At 42.2% G+C, this 21840-nt stretch overlaps 1 protein-coding gene across 1 annotated transcript in view; it reads right to left on the reverse strand.

The window, feature by feature from the left end:
• The window catches only part of LOC135174811 (liprin-alpha-2-like), a 485381-nt gene extending 468749 nt beyond the window's left edge, over positions 1–16632 (reverse strand). The window contains 2 exon segments of the mRNA XM_064142364.1: positions 7593–7843; positions 15676–16632. Coding sequence (XP_063998434.1) covers positions 7593–7841 — 249 coding nt within the window. The 5' untranslated portion in view covers positions 7842–7843; positions 15676–16632.
• Positions 16633–21840: the final 5208 nt, after the last annotated feature.

The following is a 21840-nucleotide window of genomic DNA, read 5'->3' on the forward strand; positions in this document are numbered from 1 at the left end:
ACTGGGGCAATGGATGCTGACTTCCTTGGTATCCCAACAAAAGAGCCTAACCCACCTATGAGCTGTCATCGATGAGGACCTGCAAAGACTAGAAAATTCCATGGTATCCCTAGAAGAATCTCTCTCATCACTTTCAGAAGTTGTTTTACAGAACAGACGAGGGTTAGACCTTCTGTTCATGCAGTCAGGAGGCCTTTGTGCTGCTTTGAAGGAGTGTTGCTTTTACGCAGATCACACCGGAATAGTTAGAGATTCAATGGCTAAATTAAGAGAAAGATTGGCCCAAAGAAAAAAAGGATAGGGAAGCCCAACAAGGATGTTTTCAATTATGGTATAATCAATCACCATGGCTAACCACCCTGATATCCTCCCTGATGGGACCGATCACGATGATCGTGGTTAGACGTAGGTTGCAGACAACAGACATCATGCCTGTAGAGCAGTAAGATTTACTCTAAGGTACCTTCAGTATTATTACTATTATCTTGCACAAAGTAGCTTAGGTTTGCACCAAAGAATGTTATACTGTAAAGAAAATAGTTATAGAAGATAGGGGAAGTACAATATATGGCAGCTGACTTGGAAATATATTTAGGGATTTTCACGTGTGATGGGTACGAGCACTTTGGGTGTTTACTAACGATAACGTGAAGAATGTTCTCATCTCATACTTTTACACTAACTACACTTGGTTGCACTACACTGTTCTCAACAGTACCTCATTTAAAGTGCCTGACTACTGAAGTTTGCTGTTAAGATCTTTTAATACTGTGACTATTTTTCTATGCTCTTTCTATATAGAATTTTATACTTTTCTACAATTTTATACCTTTAAGAAAATGTTATATTTTAGCTAGTCTTATTGAGCATAGGGAGGGGGGAGATGTGGGCAGCTAGGGTCTGGCGTCCGGAAGATAACGGGATGTACGGAAAGACAGGGGCCCCTCTCCTTACTGCCATAACCAATAATATTTAGTAGTGATGTAAGCAGACGGAAATGGTGTTTATCTTCACACTATATAACCCAGCATTGTACATGAATAAACGCCATTTGTTCTCCACCGCATCGGTGTGTGTGAGCCATGGTCACGAGTGGCCAAGAACTGGTCACCGTCACGTTCCTGAACCAGGTCGCTGCTTGCCCCCACAAGGGCAACAATTTCTTGGAATTCTTAATTTATTCTGTAGAAACATGAGAAAAAACACCTTGCAATATGAAGAAAATTGATGAGAGACCTTACAAAAGCCCTTTGTGCAAGAAAAGGTTTTTAGTACTCAAAAAGAATACTGATTACTCATTCAAATGTACAGGATGTCTTTGGTACTCTGTGTTCTTCAGTATAGTGAGAAAGAAATAACCTAGAGTGTAAAGCCATCGTTCCACCTTCACCACAAGAACAAAAGTTATTTTAAGAACAATACTATGGATCAAAATATTATTTCTACCCAAACAGCTAATACCTGAAATTGCTTAGCACATGGTCAATTTTAAAGGAAGAAAATTTATTTTCAATGATTTCAAAAGGTGTTTATATTTTTTCCTGGTGAGCTATTTTATTTTCTTATTGATGTCACAGTATGCATCTCTATGTACGTCACTATTTTGTGCCTATAAACTACATGTACACACATTTAAACAGGAAATGCAACCTCAGAATAAGGCCCTAATGACTTATTGTTGTCTTCCCATACCTTTCCTGTCTCTGGCAGGCAAAACACTCATTGTTCATCAGTACTGCAACAAAGTACAAGGCTACCAACAAAACTCTCTAATCACAATCCTATTAAAGCTTAATATTGATCAAATTACATAAACTGGTTCAATAAAACAAGGTCATTACATTTCCTTCTTTAGATTTTCTCTTCTATTGTGTCTCCAGTAAGCATTTCTGTAAGTGGCATCTCATTAGATAAAATAAAACCTTAATGATCAGGGAGCATATTTCTATTACTGGTTTTATTATTGAATTATTGTATCTACCAATTAATAGCTTAGGTGAAATCCATGGGGGTTGGACTTGATGATCAACTTGGGTCCCTTCCAACCCCTAAGATCCTTCAAGTCCAAAACTCCACCCAGCACTGAAGGCTCAGCACTAAACTATGTCCCTAAGCACACACTGCTTGAACACTTCCAGGGACAATGACTCCATCACTGCCCTGGGCAGCCCATTCTAATGATGGAGAAACCTCTCTGCCATGAAGTATTTCCTAGCATCCAGCCTGAACCTCCTATGGTGCAGCTTGCAATCATTTCCTCTGGTCCTTTTCCTTGACACCACAGAGAAGAGGCTATCCCCTCCTTGCTCCAACCTCCCTTCAGGTAGCTGGAGAAAGCAATGAAGTCTTCCCTCAGCCTCCTCTTTTCCAGACTGAACAGCCCCTGCTCCCCCAGCCCCTCTTTGTAGCCCAGGTGCTCCAAGCCCTTCATGAGCATCGTTGCCCTTCTCTGAACACATTCCAGATCCTCAATGACCCTCTTGCAGTGAGTGGCCCAGAACTGAACACAACACTTGAGGTGCTCACCCGTGCTGAGCACAGGGGGATGATCACCTCCTGTCCCTGATGGCCACAGGGTTTCTAATACAAGCCAGGATGACATTGGCCTTCTTGGCCACTTGAGCACATTGCTGAGTTGACTGGCAACCAGAAGAAACCATATACAAAGAGTTTATCTCATGTAACTTCAGCTACCTAAAAGTTAACCAGCCAACCTAAACATTAAGGTTCTTTTATAATAATGAGAAGCAAAACGCAAGCATCTCTAGGTTCACCCTACACATCTTACAGAATGAACTGTCCGAATTTATGAGACTGATATTCCCATTTTCTTCTATGTGATAAAGACTGCATACTTAACTTTCAGATATTCTCCAGAGCAAACTGTACTGCAGAAGATACAGAATGGGGGGGGTGTGTGGGGGTGTGTGTGTAGATTCCCATCACCAGAACATGAAGATAAATATTAAAATCTACTAACATAAATGCTCAGTCAAACCAGAACTTATACATTCTTTACTTAAAACTCAGCAACTGCCCAGTAAAAGAGATGAAAACACACAAAGGGAAGATTTGGTAAATAAAGGACCATATATTTCATGCCTTGCTTAAAGCAAGAAAAACTCTGCACCACCATCTTTTACCCACTTGAAAATATTAGGATAACTAAAGCAGTGTCAGTGAGGGTATGTCATTTCCATAATTGATTAATTTTCTCTAAAATCAGTTTTTCTACTCAAAAACTGATCAAAATAAATGTTTTACTATAAATATCAAAGCACTAGTCAATAAATACAGGTCATGACCTAAAGTTTTCAACTGGGACAATATTTCATCTATGACATTTACTTTCAAATTCTGATTATCACAGGCTTTTCAGCCTTGCAAAAGAATCTCTAAGATCTGTTGAACTTTAAACTGTATAGACTCATAGAATCAACCAAGTTGGAAAAGAGACCTCCAAGATCATCCAGTCCAACCAAGCACCCAGCTCTAGACAATAAACTAGACCATGGCACTAAGTGCCTTATCCAGGCTTTGTTTGAACACCTCCAGGGATGGTGACTCCACCACCTCCCTGGGCAGCCCATTCCAATGCAAATCACTCTCTCTGCCAACAACTTCCTCCTAACACCCAGCCTAGACTTCCTCCAGTACAACTTGAGACTATGTCCCCTTGTTCTGTTGCTAGTTGCCTGGAAGAGGAAACCAACCCCTACCTGGCTACAACCTCCTTTCAAGTAGTTGTAGACAGCAATGGGGTCACTCCCGAGTCTCCTCCAGGCTTAACACCCCCAGCTCCCTCAGCCTCTCCTCACAGGGTTTGTGTTCCAGGCCCCTCACCAGCTCTGTCACCCTTCTCTGGACACGTTCCAATGTCTCAACATCTCTCTTGAATTGAGAAGCCCAGAACTGGACATAGTACTCAAGGTGTAGCCTGACCAGTGCTGAGTACAAGGCAAGAATAACCTCCCTTGTTCTACTGGCCACACTGTTCCTGATGCAGGCCAGGATGCCATTGGCTCTCCTGGCCACCTGGGCACACTGCTGCCTCATGTTCAGCTACTACCTACCAGTACTCCCAGGTCTCTTTCTGCCTGGCTGCTCTCCAGCCACTCTGTCCCCAGCCTGAAAAAACTCTTTAGCAACAGTTTAAAAGTTGATTTGACAAAATAAGCGCAAAGCAAAAAAAAAAAAAGTTGCAATACCACTATTACTTGTAAAGTAAAAATAGATTATGTGTCAATATTTTCTTTTGATTCAAAGGAATTAAAAATATTCATGTTTTTACTAAAATTCTATAAACACTGGAATTAAAAATAAAACCAATGAAAACTGAAAACTTAGCTTGTAATTTTCCTCAGAATCATCCACAATGTATTTCTGTTACTAGTCCAGATTCAAAGTAACTCACTCAGAGTGAAAAGATCTTAACACATTTTCATCAATCCTTTAATGATGTGATGCCTACCTAAATCCCCAGCGCAGGACAAGAGAAAGAAAGGTGACAACTATTATAGAGATTGTCATGACTTGGGCCACCACCAGGATCCATTTTAGCATTTTAAAGTGCTCTTAAAGTTGTTCTAACTTAGCATCTTGCACAGCTACTAGCTAGGATTACATTGTTATCCCTGTTTCTGGTAACACAATGTTCAAGAGGCAATAAGCACAAACTTTCTAAGGTTCCTCTTCAACACCAGAAAACACTTTTTATTCTAAGGGAGACTGAGCACAGGCACAGGTTGCCCAGAGATGATGTGGAGTCTACTTACAGACATTCAGAAGCCACTTGTACATAATCTTGAGCAGTCTGCTCTTAGCAACACTACTGGAGCAGAAACACTGAGCAAAGGGACTCTAGAGGGTCTATTTCATCCTCAGCCATACTACAATTTTGTACTCTAACTACTCTGCCCTGGTGAGGCCTCATGTGGAGTACTGTGTCCAGTTCTGGGCCTTCCAGTTCAAGAAGGACAGGGAGCTGCTTGAGAGACTTCAGCACAGAGCCACAAAAAAATGATGAAAGAAGTTGAACATCTTCCTTATGAGGAGAGTCTGAGGCACCTGGGGCTCTTTAGCTTGGAGAGGCGGAGACAACGGGGTGACTTCATGCATGTTTACAAATATGTAAGGGACGAGACCCAGGAGAATAGAACCAGGTTCTGCTTTGTGATGCCTGATGACAAGGCAAGGGGCGGAAGCTGAGGCATAGGAGGCTCCACGTGAACCTGAGGAAGAATTTTTCCCTGTGAGGGTGACAGGGCACTGGAACCTGGTACCCAGGCAAGTTGTGGAGTCTCCCTCTGTGGAGATAGTCAAGAACCATCTAGATATGTTCCAGTGTGATCTGCTCTAGGTGATCCTGCTCTGGCAGTGGGGCTGGTCCAGATGATGTTTTGAGGTCCCTTCCAGCCCCTAACATCCTATGATTCTATGAATATTAGATTAATTTTTAACTCAATCACTAAGTACATTCTTAATGAACAAAATACACATACTTGATTTCAGAGTGATGACCTATGAACATCTTCCTATAATATTATCTCAACAACTTCCATACCTGGATATTATTTAGTCTTTCAAAAACGAACCAACACAATAACCACAAAACAAACCTGGTTCAGCACTATCAGAGCACATTTCTAATTATTATAATTCTTATGATTCATGAAAAGTCTTGCAATTACATAAATTGTATTTTTTCAGTATTATTTCATTTTTTGGAATGTCACTACAAAAAAATCAGGATTTTACTATTATTTTACGAGAAAATCAGTACAGATGACATCATCTAGACAATTTTGAGAAGATTACGGGCAAATATGCTTGAGGAAGTTGTAACTGAAGAACTGAACTTTCTACTACTCAAAACAGAAAGGAAGCTAAATAGTATGGAAGTTCTTTTCTTGGGAGGCTGTTCAGAAACTTAGGCCAGTGTTTTGTACTTACACGAACAGATTTCTACAGGATTACTCACTCTAGAGTGATGGGGGAAAAGTCTGGTTCTGCTCAAAAGTGTAAGCAGTATGCCACACAGTTTCTCATATGGGAAACCCACACCTCTACACAGATATATGGATGAATGCTACAGATGTATGGATGAATGCTACCTGATATATGCATTCTTAATAGTACATGGTAAAGAGTTTACCCAAAAAATTAATTACTTATAGGAAGCACACAGCTACCACTCAAAACCACATCCCCACCACTACTTACTAGAAGAAACAAAGAGTAAAATCCTATCACGACCCAGCTCCTTAGACTGTCTACTTCTTTTAGACTCTGAATATTGTTTTCTTAGCTAGTCTCCTGGAGAGACAGAAACAGTAAGTCTTAGACACTTGGAAGGGCTCAGTAGAAAATACCTCACCATGGTCTGAGTTAGAGTGCTCTGTCATAAGTGGCAAGCCAAACAGGGGTTCACAGAGGCAGAACCTCCTGTCCTGTTTTTCATATTTCTATAATAAACTTTTGAATAAAGGATATATGCTGTCCTTTCACTTAGCCTTACACACTTCTCTATGAAGAGACACAATTGGAAAAGAAGCAAAAACTGCCCACAAATTAGACAGAAGAAAAATCCCTTGATTTTACTGTATAGAAATATCTTTGCTACTCCTTTTTGTTTAAGGCAAATCAAATGTGGTCATTCTTACTGCCTGGAGCTAATGCTGAAGTCACTAATGTTATTCTTCAACTGATTACAGTCTCTCTTTTTCATCCCTATCCCAAGACATTCCAATAACCTGCTGGGGTTAGCCCTTAAGCAACTGCTTGTGTTCCCTATTCCAGTAGGTGCCTTTTTTGTTTTCTGTCTTTAAGAAATTTCTCAGTCATTTGATTCATCTTTTAACCTCTTAAATCACACTTCCTTATTCCAATCACACATCTGAATCTGTCTTCCTTCTTTCTCACAGGTACACAACTTTGCACAGGCCAGTATGTCCAGGTCCTTGTGGTTACAATCAAATTCTCTAGTAGGTGACAGTTGTAAGATAAGAAAGTATGGAGAGAAAATGATTCTTGAATCACAATGTATTTCAAACCTCTGGCTAGATATACTGATTCAAGTGTTCCTCTGTTTTCAATTCTAGTATATTGAAAAATAATATTATATTGATATGATGCCAAATCACTATTTTAATAGAAGTAACTAACTTTGTAGTTCCTGTGGCTTTCTGCAGTATCTTATTTAACCTACATAAGCTAGTTTTTTGTAACACTAGTTAGAAACCTTACTTGGAATAGAGTCTTTTGGAAACAACTTCAATTCTTTTTTCTTCATTCCCACCATTAGATCTTTAATTTAAATGATCCCTGATTTGTTCTAAATGCTAGAGCAACAGTCAAAAGAACCAGTAGCTATATGCCTTCATTTTGCTCTCCTTGAAGTCAACAGAATTACTCCTACTCTTAACTTTGAAGAGAAGCCAGATCCCAAAGAGATACTATTAAATTGATAGAAGTTCCACAGCTGACCTCAATGAGAGCAGAATTTGGGCCTCAAGGAATCAGCACTGATTAGGGTTACAGCAAGTGACATTCAATAAGTGAAATGAACAAAGAAATCCTCATAATCTACATACCTGGGGCAGTGCTGAGTTAAGCTGTCGCTGAAGGGAGTCTCTGTCATAGATAACATCCTGCAAGCGTTGCTGGGCAAGTGACAAGCTTTCCTGTGTCTCCCGAAGAGTATCAAGGAGACGGTCTCTTTCATCCAGCATGTTCACCATCAGCTGCTCAAAGTGAGAATCTGAGTCCGACCCGCTGCTTTGGGACCCCCGCTGACTCATTGGGGTGTCCTCGTTTATCGTCGGCATCACTTCACACATCATTTCTTTGAAAAACAAAAAAACAAACCATAAATCAAAGGAAAACCTCTTCACTAGAAAAAAAACATTTGAGATGATTTCATGAGAGGAGTTAACTCTGTCACACTGTCGCAGTTAGTAGATTGCACTGTTCCATCTTTCAACTTTGTGCTAGCAATGTTAATCAGATGGTCAACAGGCAGGGATTAAATACAGTGACTAATTCCACAAAGCAAAGGCTTCCAATCCTCTTCCAAAACCAAAAGAGGAATGGGTGGAAGAAGATGGAAGGTAATAGAATGTTTATAATTAGTATATTTTTTAAATAATGCTCTCCTAAAATGGCAATTCCTCTGCAATTGTAGACTCCTTTATCACCGATATCCTCCCCTCTCTAACTTAAGGCCATTGTTGAATTGTTGGTATTGATGCCAATAGTTGCTATTAATTGCCAGATTTAGTCCTGCTCTAGGCATTTCTACAGTACAGCTCAGGCTAACCACTGTACCAGTGTCATGCTGCCTTAATGATGCAAAGTTAATCTATTTTTTCCATCTAGTTATTCCCACCCTCAGGTGTATTTATTCTCCAGTGAGCTCTCCAGTAAGAGGTCAATAACTAATTATCATCCCTGCAATTATCTTGTGTAAACTGAATTATCAAAGGCAGAATCACTGATGCTTTGTAAACCCAGTCCTGAGGAGACCAAACAATATGACCTAGTATCATTCTTCAGCTTGTTATATAAAACCTCAAAACCTCAGTTCCTACCTGGGGAGAAGCTTATGCTATGAGATACAGTGTTCAGCAGATGGAAAGAAACCCAGAAACCTAAAGTTGTAACAGCTCTCAAAGCTCAGATTGAAATAAAGACTGTTAATAATAGATTATATCTACCCAATGACAACATTCAGAGAATCAAAATTGTTCTTCTAGTATGACTGAAGAAGCACAGCTAATGTAGCCTAAAACACAACTAAAGGTTTCTTTCTGGAAACTGTTATTGTAGTAACTATAGGAAGATTTTTATCTCAGCAAAGTGAGATAGAATCATAGAATCAACCAGGTTGGAAGAGACCTCCAAGTCCAACCTAGCACCCAGCCCTAGCCAGTCAACTAGACCATGGCACTAAGTGGCTCATCCAGGCTTTGCTTGAACACTTCCAGGGATGGTGACTCAACCACCTCCTCCCTGGGCAGCCCATTCCAATGCCAATCACTCTCTCTGCCAAGAACTTCCTTCTAACATCCAGCCTAGATCTCCCCTGGCACAACTTGAGACTGTGTCCCCTTCTTCTGTTGCTAGTTGCCTGGCAAAAGGGACCGACCCCCACCTGGTTACAGCCTCCCTTCAGCAATGAGGTCATCCCTGAGCCTCTTCTTCTGCAGGCTAAACAACCCCAGCTCCCTCAGTCTCTCCTCGCAGGGTTTGTGTTCCAGGCCTTTCACCAGCTTTGCTGCCCTTGACAGCAGAAAGGGATAAAAATACTGAGAATATCTGAAGAATTTTTAGAGAAAGAAAACAGAAAGAAAAAATAAAATGGATGATCATCAAGAGAGGCTGCAAAAAAAAAGCAGAGAGAGGCAGGTAAAGCAAAGAAAGGACTTCAGCCAAAGTAGTGGAAGAATCTCAGCAAACAGACTGATCACAATTTAGGAGCAGATGATTTCCAGCTGAGGACAAACAGGAGGGTACATATGCATTTAGATCTTTATGTAGGGAGTGAATCACATCAGGAAGCTAACAATATTTCTTGAAATTTCCAGAGCCTTCTTATTGTGTATGAGACAAATCTTGGCTAACTACATTATGATGTTGTTCACACAAGGGATCAGGGCATGAGATTTATAAGTAAGCTTCCAGTTTAATTATAGATGAAAGAAACTTCATTTGCACACACCAAAAGCTCATAGGGAACCAAGACAAGACAATGCAGGTGGAAAAAAAACCTGAGGGATTCACACTAAAACATAAAATAGTATTGCTGTGAACAGTTAGGTCTGGTTGCTAACATGGTCATACCCTGTATAATTTTATTTTTTCATTTGCAGTGAGGGAAGAGGGCAACGTCTGGTTTTACTTCTATGTAACTTTGAATTGTAAATCTCCTTTCAGTGATTAAAAAAATCCCAAAGCCCCAGTGGGTTTTGCTCTGTTTCCATAATAGAATCAATTAAAATATTTCCTATACTATAATCACAAGGAATCACTATAACTACCTACTCTTGCCCAACTAATCACAGACTATAAAATTCTATTCAGACAAAGTAGAGTTTATAGAAGACAGAATCCAACCACTAAATAGTGAAAGTGATCTCTTTAGCAAAATAACAAGAAACAGACATTCTTTCTGTGAAAAATACACACATTTTCCCATTGTATTTAGTGGAGACACAACCACGTTCCATGCTGCAGGTCTTAAAGGCTCAGAATAAGGCTATCAGCATTCCCGCTTCTATTACATTTGAGACCTATTATGCCACGTGGTTTTGTGGCTGATCTCTAAGTTACAGAGATCTCAGAAACATTTCACTATATATTCATTAATCCAGTTTTCATATGCACAGACAGCATGCATCCTGGACTCACTGGGTATACATAAACACACAGAGTTCAGGAATAACAGATCCACGCATATATAATCATAGAATCAAGCAGGTTGGAAGAAACCTCCAAGATCATCCAGGCCAACCTAGCACCCAGCCCTAGCCGGTCAACTAGACCATGGCACTAAGTGCCTCATCCAGGCTTTGCTTGAACACCTCCAGGGACGGCAACTCCACCACCTCCCTGGGCAGTCCACTCCAATGCCAATCACTCTCTCTGGCAAGAACTTCCGCCTAACGTCCAGCCTAGACCTCCCTCAGCACAACTTGAGACTGTGTCACCTTCTTCTATTGCTGGTTGCCTACCAGAGGAGACCAACCCTCACCCAGCTGCAATCTCCTTTCAGGTAGCTGTAGACAGCAATAAGGTCTGCTTTAAGCTTCACAATCAAATCTGCAGCAATCACTGAATCTTCTTTTATTTTTTCTCTTTTCCCCAACCTGCACTGAGCAACATGATCTTATTTTGCAGTTAGTCCAGCGTTTGGGCAAGGAGTTGGCACAGATGGTCTCCAAAGGTCTCTTCCACACTGAACAATTCCATGTCTTTGGAGAGAACTAAATTCTGAGAATTCACTCACTAACCACAGAGATTCTGAAAGTTAATATACATTTAAATAAGGCTGGAGATTAACTCTAAACTAAAACAAAACAAAAATGGAAACAAACAAGCAAATAGAAAGCCTAAACAAAGTAACAAACAAAAACCAAGCAAACAACCCACCCACCCACACTGATGCTCCTCCCATTGCATCCATGCCAAAAAGTAATTTAAAAAAATGGGAAAAAAAGAAAAAAGGGGGAAAAGAAGAAAAAAAAAGGCAAAAACAAATTTGAATTTACTTCAAAAAGAAAATAAAAAGAAGAAAAAAGAAGTTTGATTTTACTTCAAAAAGAAAAGGAAAAAAAAGGAAAAAAGAAGTTTGGTATTACTTCGATGATGTCTGCCTTGTGGAGAATTTGGGGCTCTATATACTTGGAAGACATCTACAAAAATTAAAGCAAACTGTCATTAAATAATACACCCCAGTTACACTTGATTACAAGTATGGCCACATTTTCAGATACTGCTATTTGCACTACACATCCTATCTCTGAGTGATACTAAAAACAAAACCAAAATCCAGTCGTTCCCCCTCTAAAAAAAAAATAAAATCACAAATGAGAGAAATCTGAAAATGTAACCTTGAGGACAGGAAATGAACATGTACTTTTCAGTGATCCAAATTTAAACAATCTGTGCTTCTACTTGGAAACGTAGACAATTACTCTTTCCCAGAAACTATAAATTTAAAAAAAAAAATCAACAAAAAAAAATAGATTGAATATTTTAATGCCACACCTCAGAACATTTTTTTAATTTTAAACATTTAAAAAGTCTTCTAACTCAACTTCCGTGGCTTCACTTATACTTTGGGAAGGATGTGAAGATTGTAATACTTCCATTTTTTTCACCCACCCAGTGAATCACAGCAAAGCCAATAATGAAAACATGGTTTTAGAATGAAAACTGAAAAGCTACTGAAGCCAGCTTGGAAGGGGAACACATGTGCATGGTATGGCAATACTTAAGAAGTATATGCTCCTTCTAGAATTTAAAGCAAAGAAACACTCTATGTAAATAAGTATTTTCCCCCAAAATTCAAACATTGAATTTGGTCCTATTCAAGATCATAATGTATTACCAAGTCAGCATTTACAAGATAAGGCATCCCAGGCAACCAGCAACAGAACAAGGAGACACAGTCTCAAGTTGTGCCAGGGGAGGTATGGGCTCAATATTAGGAGGAAATTATTCACAGAGAGAATGATCTGCCATTGGAATGGGCTGGCCAGGGAGGTGGAGGAGTTGCTGTCCCTGAAGGTGCTCAAGAAAAGCCTGGATGAAGCACTTAATGCCATGGTCTAGCTGACTGCATATGGCTGGGTGATAGGTTGGACTGGATGATCTTGGAGGTCTCTTTCAACCTGATTCTATGAGGTGCTTGGCACATTCATGAAGTTTTCTGACTGTGCCATTCATGAGAAATAATAATACAAACACATCATATTCTCATCAGGAAGAGAAAATAAATAAGTAGCCTTTGTAACACCATCTTCTCAAAAAGCAATCAAACACACAAAACTCCAAACAAACCAGAGAATGAAGAAACACAGACTTGCCACCTTCTCAAATCTATAACCAGCTGTCAGGATTTAGCTGCAGAGACTGAATGAATTCTCTCTGAAGTAATTTACAGAAGTGTATTTTTTTAACCAAGACTTTGGCTATGTGGAGGAAAAGATGATGGATGCATACGACTTTGTTTCCTAATCTGATACCTCAAATTAATTACACCAGTGATGCCCAACCATGCAAGAACATGCATCTCCTTGTGCCACTAGAGAACTATTGCGCCAAGAAAACTGAGTCAGAAAAGGAGTTGGGGGAGAAATTGAAGAGGAAACAGTTAATGATGAAGACCTTCATTAACGACCCTGAAGAGCAAGTAAAGAACAGGCCACACAACTACAGTTGCAGAAACACAATACTAAGTGGAAGCCATCTTTCTCCATCAAGATATGACTGAAGGTACAGTGTTATTCATATGGAAACAGAGGTAGCAATGAAACAACATTGATGGCGATGGAATTTCTTTCAGTAGGTGTTAAGAACAGCAAGAGGTAGACTAAAGACCTGTGTCTTCTAACTTCAAGACCACAAAAATTCATAATAAAATCTCAGATACATAACTGTGTGCAATACTTGCCATACAGTCAAGGAAGGGGAAGGGCCCCATGAGGTGCCATATGATTCATTAAGATGTAAGTATGCATTATATGTCTTTATTTAAAAAATAAACATTTTTTGTTCCTTTGCCAGAAAAAGGCTGACTTGCCTTGTAGTAATACAACCCAACTAAAGCTACGCTTGACTGATCTAAGTCAACAAAAATAAGACTTTCAAAATGTGTTCCTTTTTCTTCAAACACAAAAGCTCCATTGATACTGACCTTAGTATATCTGCAGTAAGAGTTTATTTACCACTTGAGCCAGTATTCCGTATGCAAAGTAGAATGATCTCTCAACAAAATACACATTAAGTCACCAGCACTTTATTATTGTTAAACAAACATTGTTTCTTAGATTCATCAGGAGCCACAGAGTAGACATTACAATTCTCTTGTTCAAGGAGGCACATGAAGCACTCAGAACTCTCAAGGACTGCAACAGATACTGAACTTGTGCAGCACCTTATGACTAACCCAAACTCCCTGAGAGGTTCCGAAGGGGGAGCAGGATACTGACAAATTAGTGCTTGCCTTAAAATCCATATTGCATATACAGGTTCCCTAGAAAAATACTTTAAGGTAATTCAATACATTTAGAATTCTTCTAACATGAAACAGAGTCCAAGTTCTTATTTTAGTAGTAGTTTTAGATGCGAAAGGCCACACACAAAAGCAGCCTGCAAAGCAGCACATTAAAGTTCTCTAAATACATTCTCTCATCCATTGTATATCTACTACATTATCTATTGTATAATCTATTTTGGGTTGATTTGTCCCTACTTCAGTGTTTTCTTCCACCATTAACATGGAGTCTAATCCAACTGTTAAAATTAATGGAAATTTTATCATGGACTTCAGTGGTTTTGTATCCGTGTAGATTGTTGGAGAAGTCACTAACATAGGTGAGCCACAAGTTTCCCACCATTTTGCAGGAGCAAAAAAAGTAACAGCTGTTTAATGTGATCTGTTCTATGTGAGGGGGAAAGAACATGGTTCACTGTCGTTGCATTAAAGATTTTCCAGGTTGTATGAAAAAAAACGTGACAGCATAACACTGGCTGCATTATGTCTACATCAAGAGTGAACTCAGTATTAGCTCAATGAGGAATTCAGCAACTAGGTTTAGACATCCAGATGACTAACAAACAGCAGAGGATATGTCCATCCCTTGTGAAGAGTTACATAAAGCTCCTTTTCAGGAGCTAGTCCATTATCAACTAGATAGCTGGCAGTTCTCTTATACCATCTTCTATCTATAAATGCTGACAATTATGCACAGACCAGATGTGAAAGTGAATGCTTAACACTGGCTTTTTCTAAATCTACTTTAAATTTCTGTGGTGCATATCCTATGAGACTAGGAAATTAAAAAGTTGCAGTCTTTCTTCTCATTGGACCCCACCCCATCTGACATCTTCTGTTATCTCAATGGTCCAAGAGTCTTCGAATTTCTTGGGCTTTTTCAAGTCAATGATGTAACAAACACCTTGCAATTTGATGTAGCCTGCAAATAATTCAGAAGTCCAGATGAACTTCTTATAATGGAGTAAGCTCTGGAAGTGAGATGACATACCAGTTGGCATCTGCCTGACAAAGACTCTACTGTAACTCTTATTCATTTTGCTCACTTTGAAGGCTACCACCTCAGATGTGAATGTAGTTTTCCTCTCTCACCTTTCTGTCCATAACTGGTTTTAAATGCTTGTGTTCTGTCTAATCACTTTTGATTTGCATGCCAAGGTTGAGGAGTGACTTCAAGTTTCTTGTAATTTTGCTGCAGGAAAAAAAAGTAGCAATCTAACTGCCGTACATTCTAGCCCATCCACAGTGACATCAGATTGAAAACTCATGTCATTGGACTATTCCAGATATTTCGTATTTACAAGGCTTTTTTTTTCTCTCCAAATCATTACGTAGATACAGTGGCTAATAAAACCAATTCTTACTGAAATTATGTCTTTTCAGATGCTCTCAGTAAAATCGCTCTTAGGCAGTGGTGTGGTGTAATACCGTAAGGAAAATCCTTCCTATTGTCTGAGTTGCATTACATGCATATTCCTCCTCCTAGTTAACTCCTTACCTGCCAGTCTCCACTAAACTATGATATCACCTTTAACAGAAGCATCATGCACTCCTTCTACACAGGAGAGTGTGAGCAACACAGCACCTTCGAAAAAATAAAAAAGGGCTCATTCCAACTATTTATTCTTTCTTATTTTCACTCTCATATCTCCCTCAACCACATACACACACTCGGGGAAAAAAAAAAAAAAAAAAAAAAAAAAAAAAAAAAAAACCACCTTGGCTTCACCTATTTTTAGGCTGAATTTTCCCCAACTCTGATTACAGAAATGGATTTAAATACGGCACAAGTACTACAGCAAGATGCAGACAGCAAGATTTCGCATGTGCACCTAACCTCACAGAGGGTATCAGGGCCAAGAAGGAAATATCTTACTCAGAAAGAGAAGCTTCAGTACCTAGTGGCTTTTGTATTTCGTCGTCTGCTATTTCACTTGATCAATAACAACCGCAGCCTCCACCAGCTTCGAGCGGGGTCTCACACAGCCAAGCACTCCTGGGCCATCTTCCTAGCAATGGTGACACAGGCGTTGCTCCGAGGAACCCCAAGCCCCCGCATCCATCCGCCGGCAAGACTGGCAGCTTGGCATCTTAGCATTTTCTTCAGTCACTTCGTCGGCAGCCAAGAGGAGAAGCATCCATGGGAAAAATGGCATATTACAAATTTTGCTTTCGGAAGCAGAGCTCGGCTCAGACCATTGTCGGGAGCAGGAGCGGGGGGAGCGGCTCTTAAAGCACCAGCAGCCCCTTTCTATCAACAGCATCTTCGCAGCTGGAGACAGCCGACTACAGGGAGGAGGGGCCAGGGCGAAAGCATCTTTCTTTTATTTCCCATCGTTTGTTAAATTTTACTAAGAGATGTCTGGCTTCTCTGCCTCCCAGGCTAATTATGCCTCTGCGTGCCCGAAGTCCGTACGGCACGCAAGGCTGCCTGCACGATCCAAAGTAAACGCCGCTATCAGCCTCACAGAAAGAAATCCTCTGACTAAGGTGCCTTGCAGGCGCCGTACGCAGCCTGATCTCAGCGGAACTGAGCAGTAACCGCGGCGCCGGAGTCGGGGCAGTGGGAGCTGGGCAAGTCCCCCGCCAGGTCACAAATGGCGAGTGCGTGACAGCACACACTGCGAACCGTCCTGCGGCTCCTGGCGCCTCCGCGCCGAGGGGCAGAACCTGCTACGCCTGAGGCACCACCACCGGCCAAGGGCCAGCTGCCTCTGCGCCGCAGTACTGGCTGATTACGCGGTGACGCCTGTGTAGAAAGCCGTATGAGAGCTCTAAATTGTAATTTAGAGTTCAGGCGAACGCCGGTACATCTCATCTAACCGGATATATAGTGTCACAAAATGTATCATCTGATGTAATCCAGCAATGACAAAGCAGCGGTAAAATCTACCATCTGAGTAGTCCAGGCGTGTAATTAATATCATGCCTTTGGAAACGCTAGGTAAAAGCAAGCGCCCGAGGCCTGGGCGTGCAGCACCGCCTGGGTGGGTAGCAGCGGGCAAGGCGGGGCTGAAGCTGGAGAGAGCTGGTTACGGGTGCTGCTGGACTCAGCGTGCTTCTTCGCGGCGTGGCCTTCCCCTGAAAGCCGCTGCAGTGGTTTCCACCAGTCTTTAAATAAATTCTGAAGTAATCACGTCTGCTCCCCCTGCCTCACGCACACGGCTCCCCAAATGCAGCCGCCGCTGCTTCGCAGCTCACGGGGCGCTAACTCGCCCGCGCCACTCCTCGGGGGAGGGGGGCGGGAAGGAGATGAGTGGGGAGAGAGGAAGGAGAAAAAAGAAAAAATTATACTAGGGCTCAATCCTAACTGGAGGGCGTTGCTTCCTCCCCGTCTCTTCAGGGCGACCACTCCTCTCCTGTCAATGGAAAGGGCGGGAAAGAAAGAAGGGAGGCGTGCCCGTGGCCATGCCTGTAGGTTGGGACCCTTTCGCCCCTGCTGCTCCCCACCCGTCCGGCTCCGTGCGGGGGCTTTGCACCCCTGTCCTGAGGCTGCACGGAAGGGCATAGTGGGGACGAGGAGTGTGCGGCGATTCAGCTTTTGCTTGCCGCGGGGCTTTGAGATTGTGCTGCCGGAGGTGCCTCATCACACCGGCGTCGTACACCGCTCCACGCCCTTCAATGCTGGCTCGCTTGGGCTCGTAGAAGAAGGATGGGGAGAGGACGCTGGTGTGGATTCTTGGAGGAACCTCTACATGAGTATATGAGTATCAGAAAACCATTTAAAGTCGCAGTTTTCACACGGTGTGTTTGAAATTAAATTAACTCCTCTTTGACAATGATGTGCAGGTTGTCAAACACACCTAAAGTGTGTTTGACTGGAAGTATTTCAGTATTTATTTACACTATTTCTGCACATCAAAAATAGGTAATCTATGAAAAATTGAAGCCTGAATTCATCTGCATTAGACTGATCACGAAAGGTGCTGGGGAAACTTGAGGACCCACAGCCAGCAGTGAGTCCCAGGCTTTTAGTGATACTACTGTGGTGGCTTCGCAGTAAGTTTGGCCCATTATTTTGCTTGTCCCTGTTTCTCACAGGATCACAGGATGTCAGGGCTTGGAAGGCACCCAAAGAGATCATCGAGTCCAACCCCCCTGACAGAGCAGGACCATACAATCTAGCTCAGGTCACGGAGGAACACATCCAGATGGGTCTTGAAAGTCTCCAGAGGAGGAGAATCCACAGCCTTTCTGGGGAGTCTCTGCCAATGCTCTGTGACCCTTACAGTGAAGAAATTGCCCCTTGTGTTGTGGTGAAACCTCCTGTGCTGCAACTTATATTCAATGCTCCTTGTCCTATCCCAGGGAGCAAGTAAGCAGAGCCCCCTCTCCTGACACCCAGCCCTCAGATATTTGTAAACATTGATTAAATCCCCTCTCAGTCTTCTCTTCTCCAGACTAAACAGCCCCAGGTCCCTCAGTCTCTCCTCTTAAGGCCTACCCTCAAGTCCCCTCATCATCCTCATAGCCCTCTGGTGGACCCTCTCTAGCAGATCCCTATACCTCTTAAACTGGGGAGCCCAAAACTGAATGCGGTACTCAAGATGAGATCTCACCAGGGTGGAGTAGAGGTGAAGGAGAACCTCCCTTGATCTGCTGGACACACTCTTGCTAATACACACGTTTTGTGTAAAATGTGACTGCAGTTGAAGATGCATATATACAGTAGAAGGCAAAGAGCTGAAAGGACTTGCTAACACTGGCATATAAAAACAACAGCAGAGAAAGTACTGATACCAAGCCAGAGTTTGTTTCCAGTGAAATGCACGAGTTCCTTCCAACTATGCCATTATTCTAAGTGGCATTTTGTTACTTTTCTTGGCCTAACTGAATTTGTCTTCAGCATACAAACCATTAGAACAGTTGCCTGACCATCACACTGTAGCTGAGGGCAAGATCTGTCATCCATCAAAGGCTTACTCACATGGCTGTCACAATGAATCTGAGCTTTGAGTTAGGTAAAGAAAAATTAAGCAGCTGAGAGTTTGAAGCCTTCAGAGCTAGCATGTTCAGCAGGCAGCCACATGGGCTGGCTACTAGGAACTTCTTGAAAGTGGGGCATATCTGATGGAGCCAGCAGGCATTGACTCTCATACATGAGGGGAGCCACAAAGATGATCAAGAGAATGGAACATATCTCTTACAAGGAGAGACTGAGGAAGCTGAGGCTCTTTAGCTTGGAGAAAAGGAGACTGAGAGGTGAACTTATCAACATTTATAAATATGTAAAGGGTGAGTGCCACGAGGATGGAGCCAGATTCTGGTCAGTGAAGACTGATGACAGGACAAGGGGCAGTGGGTGCAAGTTGAAGCACAGTAAGTTTCATTTAAACTTGAAGATGAACTTTTTCCCTGTGAGGGTGACAGAACACGGGAACAGGCTGCCCAGGGGAGTTGTGGAGTCTTCCTCTCTGGAAATATTCAAACCCTACCTGGATGGATTCCTGTGTGATCTGGTATAGATGATCCTGCTCTGTCAACAGGATTGGACTGGACAAGCTTTCGAGGTCCCTTCCAGCCCCTGACAATCTGTGATTCTGTGAATTTTTGTTTCCATTATTTGAAATTTTGAGGAGATTTTCTTTTATTCATTTGGTTTGAGTTTGAGGTCTGTTTGTTCTCTTTTCTTTGGAGTCAAAGCACAGTGTCCCATGTACATAGGTCAGATCAGGATTTGGAAGTTTAACCTCTCTGGAAATCATCACTATTGCTTTCCATAAGTGTAGCTGTATTCACAGAAGCATCACTGTTTTTCAATTATTGATAAAGATGAGTGTCATTGATTACATTCTTCCTTAATCCTGTCTATCAAATATCAATTTAATAATTAAAGTACTTGTCATGCATGTGGGAGATGTGACTTCATTGTCTGTGCTCACCCAATGTCATTGTTTTCAGCACTTCCTTTGGAAAAGATCCCAGTCCCCCTTCCATGGACTGGAGGAATGTTGTAGGTTAAAGGACTAGGACAAGGAATCAATTCTTTTCAAAGCTATATAGCAGGCAGGCCTCCTTTACAGTCATTCAACTTTTATAAACAATTGTAGAATACCTTGGGAAGTCTGTTGTCCTCTCAACTCTTCATGCCCATCCTCTCAAGGCCTTTCAACCCTTAAAACAAAACCCCAGCACAGAAAGACTATTATTGTTTCATATGGTATTGTCCTAGTTGACCTTTACCCCTTAGCTTCCCTGTTGCCAGATTTAGAGATAAGTGGCTGAAGCGTTGTATTTCATAGTGCTGAGGTTTCTGCATAGGGCGGAAGCTACCAATGAGTACCTGTGCTTTGGTGTACCGATTTAAACAAACAGAAGCCTTCCTCTATTCACGCATGTAGTCTTGAGGTGGATGAAATGGAAGATGGAGAATGAAGAAGTATGGAAGAACCACAAAAACTAAGAGGGAACAAGTCCTTTGGGCTTAATCGTAGTAAGAGAATGCTCCCTTCAGCAGAGAGCGTCTTTTGGTAAAATTTGACTGTCTGGATTATTTTGAACAAGGGGCATAAAAGCCTAATGATGTATTTTATGAAAAAATCAGTAATGAAAAGTATTAATGAGTATACTATTTGACCACTTGGATCCTCACAAGTCCATGGGACCAGATGGGATCCATCCTAAGGTGCTGAGACTGCTGGAAGATGAGCTGGCCAAGCCACTCTCCATTATTTATCAACAGTCCTGGCTCACTGGAGACATCCCCAAACACTGGAAGCTGCCAATGTGATGCCCATCCACAAGAAGGACCAGAAGGAGGAACCAGGAAACTACAGACCTGTCAGCCTGACCTCTGTGCTGGGCAAGGTCATGGAACAGGTCATCTTGAGTGGAATCACAAAGCACCTGCAGGATGGCCAAGGGATCAGGCCCAGCCAGTAAGAGTTTAGAAAGGGCAGGTCCTGCTTCACCAACCTCGTCTCCTTTTATGATCAGGTTACCTGCCTGGGAAATGTGGGCAAGGCTGTAGATGTAGTCTACATGGACTTCAGCAAAGCCTTTAACACCATCTGCCACAACAAGCTCCTGGTGAACTGACAGCTTGTGGCTTGGACAGATTCACTCTGAAATGGGTCAAGAACTGGCTGAAGGGCCAGGCCCAGAGAGTGGTGGTGAATGATGCCACATCCAGTTGGCAGCCAGTCACTAGCAGTGTTCCCCAAGGATCAGTGCTGGGCCTGGTCCTGTTCAGTATCTTTATTGATGATCTGAATGAGGACATTGAGTCTATCATCACTAAGTTTGCAGATGACACCAAGCTAGGAGCAAGTGTTGATCTGTTGGAGAGTAGGAGAGCCCTGTAGAGGGACCTCGACAGATTGGATGAGTGGGCAGAGGCAAATGGGATGAGACTGAACAAGGCCAAGTGCAGGGTTCTACACTTTGGCCACAACAATCCCAAGCAGTGCTATAGGCTGGGGACAGAATGGCAAGGAGCAGCCAGGAAGAAAAGGACCTGGGTGTGGTGATAGATAGTAACTGAACATGAGCCAGCAGTGTGCCAAGGTGGCCAGGAGAGCCAATGGCATCCTGGCCTGTACCAGGACCAGTGTAGCCAGTAGGACAAGGGAGGGTATTCTTCCCCTGTACTCAGCACTGGTCAGGCCACAGCTTGAGTCCTGTGTCCAGTTTTGGGCTCCTCAATTCAAGAGAGATGTTGAGGTACTGGAACATGTCCAGAGAAGGGCAACAAAGCAGGTGAGGGTCCTGTGAGGGAGCTGGGGTTGTTTAGCCTGGAGAAGAGGAGGCTCACGGGTGACCTCATTGCTGTCTACAACTACGTGAAGGGAGGTTGTAGCCAAGTGGGGGTTGGTCTCTTCTCTCAGGCAACCAGCAACAGAACAAGGGGATACAGTTTCAGGTTGTACTAGGGGAGGTCTAGGCTGAATGTTAAGAGGAAGTTCTTGCCAGAGAGAGTGATTTGCCATAGGAATGGGCTGCTCAGGGAGGTGGTGGAGTCACTGTTCCTGGAAGTGTTAAAGAAAAGCCTGAATGAGGCACTTAGTGCCATGGTCTAGTTGATTGTCTAGGGCTGGATGATAGGTCAGACTGGATGATCCTGG

Source organism: Pogoniulus pusillus, chromosome 4 (assembly GCF_015220805.1).
Source record: "Pogoniulus pusillus isolate bPogPus1 chromosome 4, bPogPus1.pri, whole genome shotgun sequence".
Classification (NCBI taxonomy): domain Eukaryota; kingdom Metazoa; phylum Chordata; class Aves; order Piciformes; family Lybiidae; genus Pogoniulus; species Pogoniulus pusillus.